The 11,722-nt window shown below is 41.9% G+C and overlaps 1 protein-coding gene across 3 annotated transcripts; it reads left to right on the top strand.

Moving 5' to 3' along the window:
• The first annotated feature begins 1,854 nt into the window (after window positions 1-1,854).
• LOC308386256 (uncharacterized protein) lies at window positions 1,855-9,790 on the top strand. 3 transcript variants are annotated; one of them, XR_013969759.1, is made up of 6 exons: window positions 1,855-2,369; window positions 5,745-5,803; window positions 5,897-5,980; window positions 6,061-6,137; window positions 7,479-8,763; window positions 8,874-9,790. XR_013969759.1 is itself a non-coding variant. In XM_080865672.1 (5 exons), the coding sequence occupies exons 1-5, from the start codon at window positions 1,999-2,001 to the stop codon at window positions 7,521-7,523; spliced, it is 636 nt and encodes a 211-aa protein (XP_080721798.1). In that variant the 5' UTR covers window positions 1,855-1,998; the 3' UTR covers window positions 7,524-9,790. The 3 variants fall into 3 exon arrangements, 1 of the variants encoding a protein (XP_080721798.1); XR_013969758.1 differs by having other exon boundaries at window positions 6,061-6,862; window positions 7,479-9,790; XM_080865672.1 differs by having other exon boundaries at window positions 7,479-9,790.
• Window positions 9,791-11,722: the final 1,932 nt, after the last annotated feature.

An 11,722-nucleotide genomic window follows, 5' to 3' on the forward strand; every position in this document is an offset into this window, starting at 1 on the left:
AAAGTTAAGCATGACAGGCTTCTGTTTAAGAAAGAGACCTGTTTTACTGTGTTAATGTTGTCATTTTGAGCTAAAAATAAATGGCTAAATGATCATTTGTTTCACATGTGTTCATATCACAAAGAATAGAATATGCATCTACTTAAATCAAATTCAAGTCAAATGGTTAAAAAAATAATTTCACACACAAAAAAAGAGCTAGAAAATTCACCACACTGGGAAGGGTGAAGACAACTGGGTCGCCCGGCCCTGGCCACGAGGTGTCCCTTATTTATTTTTCAGGGAGTTGGCAACCCTACCTACACCACTACAGTTAACCCTGCAGCGGCCGGTGGTGAGATCGTGAAATGAACTCAGCACATCCACTGAAGTACAGTTTAAAGTCCTTGCACTCTGGATGCAGCTACTTTCTCCTTCATGCCATTTGTTTGAAAGCTTTAGTTGCTTCTTATCTGCTAATATACGCTCACAAGATCATTATGTGCACCTCTCTGCCACCAGGCTTGGACCTGCTTTCGTTAGCAGCAGCCATGAGGAGATGCTACACTGTGGTTATAAACACATGGACACAGTCAGCAGCAGCTCAGGTGGGCTGTGGTGTGTAAACGACGCGCAGCTAAGGCGCCCAAGAGTTTCAGTGACTCACCCACGGCATGCACTTCTTTAGCCACAGACGTTAGAGTCACTGACAGATCTTTGCATAAAGCACACAGGAGGACAGAAACTGTTCACAAAGATAAAATCGCTCTCACTCTCTTTCTAACCTGTTCCCACATTAACCGTGAATAATTCTGATCATGTTTCTGCATCGTGACCACTTCATGAAAACTGTTGTTAGTTGGATTATGACTTCCTGTAAACGCGTCTTGCACCACTTTGTTTATTCAACACAAACCACGTTCTTCATGTAACGCATCGGTGCGTGGACGGAGGGACCCACGGTAATCCTGATCACATATTTATTCAGCCGGGAGAAAAACTTCCCAGTGACTCTGCGTGTCCTGTAAGCTCCCAGTATGTGTGGTCATGTGACCTGTGAGCGTCGCGTGTCAGTAATCGGATGATTGACCTGACAACAAATACTCTGCTGCGTCACTGACTTTAATCCGCACCTGCCTCGAGCGAAAGCAGAGAGGGAGTAAAACCGGAAATACACCCAGATTTCAAAATAAAACGAGAAACTAACTTTATGTTTGACATTTGCTTCTTGATGACATTTTTTATGCTGGAGGAGAAAAAAAAGGCAAAAATAAAACAGATGCAGCAGTTTGCAAAAGCCTGTTTAAGCAACCTATAATAAAATACATCAGTATCCCTCTGACATGTTACAAAAGCAGACACACCTGTTTCTTTAAACTACAAATCAAGAATGTTTTCTTAAATACATCTTTTTTTTTACAAAGCTCAACTTTGTAAATTGCCTGTACGTCTGTTAACTTTATGTGACTTGGTTGCTTATTCGGCGTCTTCTACTTGGAACCTTTTATTTAATCTTTAAAGCTGCAGATTTTGTAGAATATATCTGATAAATCTGATCAAGAATAGCTCAAAGTCCTGAGTAGATAGTCTGATTTGAAAGCACCAAATTTTACTTTCTGTAATTAGCAACAGCTCTGTGCAATCTTCATTGTTACTAGTTTATTTTCAGTCACTTTCTGTTATTTATGCCGTGAAATAAATAAAATATATCTTGTATATGTAAAAGAGATTTTATTATTTAGACTTCTTTTCTCTCCGAGACATTTTTCCCGTTAGGAGCGTTTTCGCTGCGCTTTTATTTTGAAATAATGAACTAGAATTTTTCCTGCAGTCTGTCAGCCTTGACTCGGGGGTTGCTAAGGCATGCGCGCCATAGCAACCGGCTCACCAGTGAAGGAAAAGTGAAGATTTTAATGTTCATGTTGTTTAAACACACGAGGAAGAAGAAAATGATGATGATGATGAAGGGTCCCTTCCAACCTTCGAGACCGGATACAGAAACATCCCAATGAGGTAAAAATGCCAGGAACTAAAGTCATCAAGCCTAAACCAGTCGATACAACGAGGAAAACCCAGGAGAGACCCAAAGCGGCCAAAGAGGCGCAGAGTGAGCTCCGAGTTCCCGCTGTGCGCAAAAGCCGCGCCTCCAGCTGTCCGAGAAACCCGCAGCCTGAGCGGTGCCAAAGACCGACCGGCGGGCCGCAGGGGTCACCCTCCAAACCAGGGAGCGAGAGGAGAACCAGGTCCACCTCCACTGCCCCCAAACCTCCACAGAACTGCTCCAAAGCGAACCGGGACTGCAGGAGGGCCAATCATGCCGCCGTGGAGCCCAAATATCAAAGAGAGGAGCGGACAGTGCGAGCGGAGGCCAAGTACGCAACAAGCCACAGGTGAGATACGTCAGAGGGGCCTCGTGGACACCCAGTGGACCACGTGAATCCATCTGTAACACCACTCACAAACAGCAGTGAAGGGAGAATGGATATGAGAAACGCCTTTATTATTATACTGTAATACCCATCACAGCATCGAAAAATAAAGTTAAACACAACAAACAGATAGAAGTAGCTCAGTAAAATTAAATAGACTACAATAAAGACAAACGAAACACTATTAAAAACATCCTGCTGACTGTAGTAAAAACAGCACAGCAAAAATGTTTTTATGCTCAAAATAATGTTCAGTCCGTCCACAGAGGATGCTGCAGATTTACACATTTACACATTTACACATTTACACATTTATAGGCTGTATAGAAAAGATGGAGTGAAGTTGAAGCCTAAACAAGAAGCTGCTGGTTGTGCGTGTTGAAAGTGACGCAGAAGTCTGTGGCGTCACCAATGCTCACAGAAACTGTGGAAATCAAAAAATGGAACGATAGTATTTGATATTTTAGCGTCTCCTGTTAAAAACATTAAGAAAATTATTTAGCATGCAGGAAGCGACAGGAAGTTGGGAAGCCTGATTTTTTCCTTTTATTATATTTGAAGCTCTTGGACTTTTGAGAAACGAGCATATTTGTAATAGAAACGCGTAAACACTGATATCAGCCAAATATATCCAAGCAAAACACTTATCATTCATTAAAAGTCAGACGATGGTCTGAACCAAACACAAAAGCAGATTATTTGTGAGGTAATTGTGTTTATTTATGCTTTAAGAGACAACAGCAGCACCAACACAGTCCACAGGTCCAGTTCAGTGAATTGCATTAGTGACAAAGATCACCTGCACAGTGTAAATGAAGGAGGAAGTTATCCATCGAGGCCTCTCTCTGCTGTAAAGCTGGACGTGCAGTCAGCGGGGACTGACTCGCTGTGAGAGCTTCAGTGGAGATTATCTTGCCACACTGAGCGATGCTGTAAATTTAATAAAAATATGTCAGGATCGCTCCGTCTGTAGCGCAGCTGTGCCAAACATGTCGTATTTAACTGCTTCACACCGAGACTCTGAGGGCAGGAAGTATCATTTTTTTCTGTTACCTCGACGACTTCTATGGTGGGCGGGACTAAGATGGGGTAAAAACTGAGACTTGAGGAGGTGGGACTGTGAATTATGAGATATGAGTGCATTCATATTGTTTTGTATTTAATGCCATTTTTTCTGTTGTCTTATAGAGATGTCTGCTGTCTTTGGAAAAACATTTGGATGTTTGCATAACTTTTGTTTAACAGTTCTACTTTTTCTTTTTTTTTTTTAAATTCTGAGATAGTAGAAATAATTTAGCATGAATCTGGAAGTTTTCATTTATTGAATCAGGACAATGAATCTCCCCTCAGATTTAAAATAGCTGCTTGCGTACGCTGAATGTTTGAGTTTCTCTCTCCGAGGCTGCGTGCAGGTCAGCGTTTGGAGGGGAAGGCGTTCACGTGTAGTCCTGCAGTAAAGTTTCACGCAGCCATCTGGTGCAGCAGGTTAATCCCTGCATGTTTTACCACCAACTGCACGACAGTGCTGCAGGTGAACTGCTGCATGTCCGAGTCACAGCAGCACACAGTGTGGCCGGCTGTCAGATTTGGGGTTTCGATTTGAAGCACAAAGAAGACTCGAGTTGTTCAAATATGCTATTTTTACACCTGGCAGGAAACGTTCCCAACATCTCCACAGGAGTTTGTTGCTTTTCTCTCTGGATTAAAAAAACATTCACATATTTGTTTTCATCTTTTTCTCCCATCAGCTTAAATATAACAGCTTCTAAATCCAAGGTAACACCTCATTTGTAGGGTCTTCCTCCCACTGCTTTCCAGCTGCGTACCACATCTGTGCATCTTTGATTGTAGCACCTCCTGCAGCCTCCTCTGGCTCCTCATTTCTCTTTCCTTTAGAGGCAATTTAAGAATTAAAAGAATCCATCAAGACAGCGTACAGAGAGAGCAGGACACAGACAGGTCATGCTTGGAGAAATTCATTTCATTCCAGAGGGGCTCAGATTAGAGCTGCAGCTGATGTTTTATGGATTCTTTTTGATTATTTAATCCTTTATTTAAACAGGTCGTCTCATTGGGATCACTTCAGTCTGGTGTTTGGGTTTTTTATTTCCTTGTTTGGTTTTAGTTTCAGCTCTAGTTCTGCTCTTGGTTTCACTTTGGCTTGTGTTTTGTTCGCGCCTCCGTTGTGTTTCCGTGTCTGGCTGTTTGTCTCTTTGTGTTGAATTACTCATGTTTTTTCCTGTTGTTGTTGCTCTTCCTGTTTTAATTTGGCGGGTAATGTCCTTTGTCTCTACAGGTTAGTTTAACCTCCCACAGCGTCGTTCTGTTACTCATCCCCTCGTGTGTTTGTAGAAACCGTCTCAGTGTCCTCTTGTCCTTCGTTGAGTCGTCCCTTGTGGTTGTGTGTTTCCTCGCCCTCAGGTCCCAGAGTCTGTCAGATCAAAGCTACGTTTTACCTTCACTCCTGAGTTTGGGTCCATATCCTGCACATGATAAAAATGTGTGCACAAATACACAAATGCACCTTAAAATATTCCAGTGAAATGATGAAATATGAGTTTAAATGTAATCAAAGACCAGAGAATGATTCACAAATAAAAATCATTATTTCTTATTTCTCTTCACTAACGAAGACCATCCGGTCTCCTTCAGTGAGGAGGGAGGAAAGAATAGTAGGTGGATGAAGAAGCGGATCATTGCACACCCTTCCCCTGTGATTTCCTGTCCCCTCCACCCTCTCCTCCGTCGCTCTCTGGTGCACCTGGTGGATGATGGTCCTGCCCCTGCTTAAAGGAGGCTGGGCTGTAGCATCTTCTGATTCCTGCCCCCCCTCAGTGGGGCTTTAGTTTGCTTTCCTTTCAGGATGAAGGTCCTGGTGGTTTGTTTTGTTTTCGGGGCTTTAGTTCTCTCACGTTACCACCCTGAGCAGGTGCGTCCGCGTGGCTCCTCCACACTTTAGATTTTTCTGCTTAAATGAAAAAATGTGAATGTCGGGTGTGGCATCCTGTTGAAATGTTTCGGTGGCTGAGAGAACTCGAGCCTTGATGCTCGGCCGGGTTGTGGCTGCGACTACATAAACAACCTGACCACAATCCAGCGCAGCCAGAACTGTGGCGTGAACCCTCCCATCCATCAGAGGAGAAGCAGATTTGTTTCTGTGGTTTTATCACAGTTTATGTTTGATAAGAGATTTCTGAAGCGTGTCTGCAGCCAGTGGTTTATAAAATGTTATTACTCCATCAGCAGATTAGAGATTCACTTTTTCTTCTCATATTCTGTGTTTGTGTTTAAAAAGTCGTGGAAAGTGAAATAAAGAGTTTGTGTTTCCTGTTCCAGTAACAAAGCTTTCACCGTCATCCCCCCAAATCCCAAGAAGAGAAGAGAGATCCAGAAAAGTGAGTCACATTTCATCAGCGTCGTCTCGGAGCTGTTTAAATCATCATTTTCGCTGTTGATACTTGTTTTGTGATGTCTGATTGGCTGAGCAGAGGCGGAGGCAGAGCTCGCCGCCTTAGAGGAGCTGCGTCTGAGCCGAGCAATGGCGTATGTTTCCATCAACCCCAGCAGTGTTGGTGAGGAGGCGGGACCTGCGGATCTAATTGTTATATGTAAAGTTGTTTTTTTCGCTGACTGTTTGTTTGTGCGCTAACAGGCGGCTGCATGAGTCTGGAGGAAGTACGCTCGAAGCAGCAGCAGGAAATGATGCTGGCGAAGAAGAAGCAGAAACCGGTCTGACGGCTCATTTTCTTATTTGTCATGTTGAACACCTGGCCCATCCCACGTGGGATTCAAAGGCTCCGCCTTCTCACAAAACGAAACTTCCTGAAATGCCGAGAAGAAAACCAAACTACAACATTCAAGTTAAACTGCTTGGCGATCCGCTTCAATTCTAATAAAAGCTTTGAAGTGGATCTGCAAAGTAGTCAAAGCTCATGTTTAACTGGAAACAATAGAAGTAAAGCACATTAAACTCAGCTTCCCAGTTTACTTACAGAAACCAAGTACTGGGACTAAGCCTGCGATCAGACTGAGGCGTCTGTAAGATGTGATCTCAAAGATCTTTAAAATGATTTTGTTTTTTAATCTGTGGTTCTTTTGACTTCGACACCAGTAACGTGTTTAAAAGTGTGAACAAACGCTCCCTGATTGATGCACTCGCTCATTTTATCAGCGTCGACGTCTGTTTGCCTTCAGAGCTGCTTCAGTTCTTTGTAGCACAGATTTAACAATGAGAAGGAAACATTCATCTGTCCTTATTGACATGAAAGCATCACACAGATTTGTTATCTGGACGTCCATGATGTGAATCTCCTGCTCAGTCTGGAGTCTAGTCCAGATTACAGGCAAGAAACCAGTTTTTAGAGGTGATCTGAGCTTTGTGACGTGGTGCATCATCCGAGTAGACGAGTAGACTGAGTCATACGGGGATGGACAAGGTTAGCAACAATGCTCTGGTAAGCTTCTTCATATGGGGCGCCGTTCGTAAACTGAAACATGTTGAGCATCCAAAGATGCTCCTCTGCAGACCTGCAGAGTGATTATTTGAGTTACTATCATGGCATTTTCACCCAGAGAGCCCAGATGGTTTGTTGGACCATCATTCTCAGTAAACCTCAGCGATGGTTGTATGGGAAGATGAGCAGTTTCTGAAATACTGAATCATCTTTCTTCCTCGTTCTGATGCTCAGTTTGAACTTAAATCCACTGAAGTTCTCATGTGATTGGCAACAAGCAGTTGAGTGGAAATAAACACTGAGCTGCCACCTAATGAAGCAGTGAGTGTAGTTAATTATCATCTGCGGTTCATAATATTAAAATACTTGGTGGTGCAGCTGATTCTGTGGTGGAGCTCGCTCAGAGATCAGAAACACTTCTGAAAACTGTCGCCAGTGAACGCAGCTCTTTGCTGCTTCCACCAGTGAAAGCTCTGCCCGAGCTCGTTTAAACTCTGAGCATCCAGCAGGTCATTATCTGTTGTTATATCAGTACGATCACAGCAAACAGCAGCGGACTGAAGATTTCACAGAGAAAATACTTTTCTCTGTTACTTTTCTCTCGATGTCGTTTCAGATGAAGAAGCCGGTGTTGGAGGAAACGTCCGTCCTGACGAGCTGAGCGTCTCCTCCTGCCTCGACTCCTCGCTGCAGCTCAAACATATAAATCACATATTTAAGGAGCAAACTTTAAATAAGTCTTTTTAGTGAAATATTTACAGATGAACAAACAGATGTCAGAGCTCACGTATGTCACCGTTGTTGTCATATAGTGGTTCGATTATGGTTGTTTCAAAGTTCTGTGAGTAGCTTTGTGGTCAAATGAAAATGTATTTTTTATCCAAGTTGAAATAGGAAATAACTTTATTAACAGGTCGATGATTCAAACATCTTCCTCCGAGCTTTCAGCCATCACGTCAGTAACATGGAGCTCAGGGAATCTTATATGTGCAGCTCAAACTGCAACCATCGCGGGCCCGAATGTGATAAATATAAAGAGTTGTGTGCTAACACACAGACAGAAGCTGGCTCACTGCTCACAGGTACTCCAGGCTTTCACCTGTTGGATGTGTTTGGTTAGATTCATTTTTCTTTGTAAGATTTTGATGCATTTTCTTTACCTTTGTTTTTATTTTATTTGAAGTTTTCATTAAATCTGCAGCCACGTGTTCAAACTGCAAACACCGGAAATAAAAGGTTTGCTGCAACAAGCAGACTCAGGTAACACCTCTGACCGACTGAGGTGTGGCCTGTGAACGCATCACGCCACTCTTCACTCTTACGTAATTCAAACACAACAGAGCAGAACTGACATAAACAGGCTGTGGACAGCACAGAGGACAGGTGACGCAATAACAATATGTTCACTTAATATTTACAATAAATGTTCAAGCAGCTTCTCTCTCTGCGTCACAGCTCAGTGTGCAAAGCAGCGCTCGTGCTCTTTGACATTTAGAAAAACTCCTCTTCAAGATGAAGATCGTAAAGTTTTCCCGGTGTTATTCCACGACTCTGAAACTGCCTCCAATGACATTTCAGAGGTAGGACCTGGCTGCCTCACCCACGAGGTGTTTGAGGCATGTCCGGAGTTCTGATTTCTACCCACAGGAGAGGTCGTAGGGGTTTGGTGCTTGGTGGCTCAGGCAGCGGTCTGGGGTGGAGCCGCTGGTTGCTGAATCTGGCCAGTGTTGATTTCTATTTAGAATTTTTTAACTCTTTTATAAACAAACAGTTTCAGTTACCTGCAGCCCAGCTGCAGTAGAAACCTCCAACATCTGGCTGCTATAGAAACATAAAAAACTCAAATTGTCAGGTGGTAGATGATGCAAGCTTTTAGAAGACACACACAACACCACCTGGAGGTGAGAGGGAGATTGTTTCTTTAGATTTTGTAAAACTTTATATATCTGTGTATGCGCACATGTGAAGAATCAGTGCCACCTGAAGCTTTGATTTACCTCCCGCGTCTCAGGATTTACTGATAAACGTGAAGCAGGAGCATCAGCGGACATGGTCGGGGAGGATTCACCTTCCCTTTGACTCTGATGAGGCTGCTTCCTTGCTAGAATCCAAGCTTGTGTTTCCTCCCATGCCAGCAGAGGTCGTGTTCTGGCTGTTTCAGAGGCTGTGGCGGAGCTCAGGGTGGGTAAACGGTGACTGACCACCACACTGCACACAGAGGAAAGGTGACTGGAGAGCATTCAGCTTCCAGTAGGAAAACACCATCATGAAGAACGATCACAGCACAGCGAGAAGCACAGACACAGTGAACCGGAGGACTGTGGTTATTTTTATAATGTTTCATTAGTATGAGTCAAATGCAAGTCAGAGGAGCTCTTTGAATTCTTTGCATAACCTTCACATACACACATTAAAGAGCAGGAAGCTAAATGTCAGCATTATTCTTCTGTATCACGAACGCATAATTAAAATGTGTCATATGGCAACTAAAACCCACCTTTGCGCATGCGTGACAGCTGTAGGGAAGCAGCTGTAATTGTTTTGTGAGGCCATGATTGTAGTCCTTATAGGGAGGCGACTTTGTGGAGCAGGTGCAGCATTCAGGGGATCCGGGGAAGCTCAGACATTTCAGCGTTAGAATGTTTGTGTTTGTTTTTCCAGTGTTAAAAAATTCAAATTTCTGGTCATTTAATGAGAAAATATAAGAAATGTAATTAAAGTAAAAACTATTATATAAAGACAAGACAAACAATATTAACTTTAAACCAATAAAATCTTTGTAAACTTGATTTTTGGATAAAAACACCAGCGTTTCAAACGGGTTTTTATCAGATTTGAATGATAAGCCTACACATGCATGTTTGAAGTCATTTAAATTAAAGTCATTTAGGGTTCGGATCTTTGTTATATTTGAGCCACATGCTGAACAAGCGCATTTCTAAAAACTGCAAATAAAGTATCGTACATGTAGCACTCGCAGCTCTCCTGTCTTTTCTGTGTTTTCTGCTGTAGAGCACAGATTAATGTTTCATTTGAAAAAAGACTCAATGTTAAGCTTAACCAGGCTGACAGCAGCCTGGTGGATAACTTCATTCTTTGTTTGTTCGTTTGCATGTTACAGAGCCTGCACAAAATCACTGATCACACAACAGGGAAATGCCTTGTACCAGATTGAGCTCCTAGCTAATCTCCATCTGTAAGCTCTTTGGCAGGTATGCACCATATTGACTAAGCTATAAAATACAAAAACACAGCCAAGATACAAGCTGTGGGAACAGTAATATAAATCAAACATGCATGCAAAAAAGGTTTTAAAAACCCAAAACATATTGTAAAATCATATGTATATGTGACCGGTGTGTTCCTGCGTTGCTAGAATTAGAATTCAACTTTATTGTCATTGCACATGTTACAAGTACAAGGCAACGAAATGCAGTTTGCATCCATCCAGAAAGTGCTTTGGCAGTAATATAGATATATTACAAAATATGGATCTATTATAGGTATGTTACAATGTACACGGTATGAAGGTATGTTATGTTGTGTCTGACAATGAAAGGTAAAAAGAAACAAAGACCTCCAAGTCATTAACCTGCTCGCTCCAGCTCCTACAACCAACTACAAACAGCAGGGAAGAGGGTTGGCTCCACCCACCACAACTCCCAAGCTAGCAAGAATTATCTATTCATGCTAGCACTGACTGTGCCTGTAACACATATGCGACACACACGTACTACACATTTACAGCATCTAGCAAAGACAGACACAGTGATGACAATAATAGAACTAAAAACACAATCAGAAACATCAGGGTGGCTAAATATACTGTATATGTGTGTTGTACAAAGAAAGGACACAAACCCGGAAAGGGGAGAGGCCAAAGGGGTACACTGTATTTATAGGGTTGCACCAAAGAAGAAGAAGAAAAGGCTGAGGAGGGGCTCTAACTGATAATGAACATAAGGCTTAGTTCTACTGAAGTTCAGCACAAACTAAAATCAGTCGTCTCTTTACATTAAACACAGTTATTTACAATAAGTACCGTTAATAGACTGTAAACACAAAGTCTGAGCAGAAGGTTTGGTTCTTAAAACAGGCTTATTGAGTATTTCATTAAATTTAAACAATGCATATTCAGTTATGTCATTTTGTGTCATTTGTTCTGGCTGTTTAATGAATGAATTTAAGTAATACATTAACAAGAGTATTACATAAAATCAATGAAGGGTCTTTCACAAGCGATTTGTAATCTTTGATATTGTTGAAAAAGACCTGACCTGCGATTGACCTCTGTTCTGTGTTTGTATTGTTCTGGGTTTTATAAAGTAAGCTGAAGATTTCTCCATTATCACCTGAAAGACACCGACCTGGTGAATAGTTTAGGTTTTATTCTTTGTTTGTTCTTCAAATCTGAATCTCATAATTATGTCTTGACTTTATTCTTAGTAAGTAAGTAAATGTTATTTACATAATACATTTAAATTAATGTACTTTATATTAAATAGAGAGAGAAAAACAGAATGTTTCTCAGGCTCCGTCTACACACACCGTAGTGCTGGGCTATGCTGCAAATTTTGGTATTGATATGATACCAAATAAATACAGGGCCAGTATTGCTGATACCAGTACTGATTTATTTAACACAAATGAACACAATTCAGTGCATGAATGTTGAACTTAAAGGACAGAAAGTATGGATCCAATACCAGTACCAGCATGGTTTTGATACTTGCATTAAAAAACACACAACAGCAAACTGTCCATGAGCCACAGTTTCAGAGATCAGCAGGTGGTAAATGTTTGAAAAAACAGATGTTCAGCCTGTAACATCTGGGGAATGTTAGAGTTAGAACAAAGTGT

This window comes from Rhamphochromis sp. 'chilingali' (assembly GCF_963969265.1).
Source record: "Rhamphochromis sp. 'chilingali' genome assembly, chromosome: 18".
NCBI classification, from domain to species: Eukaryota; Metazoa; Chordata; class Actinopteri; order Cichliformes; family Cichlidae; genus Rhamphochromis; species Rhamphochromis sp. 'chilingali'.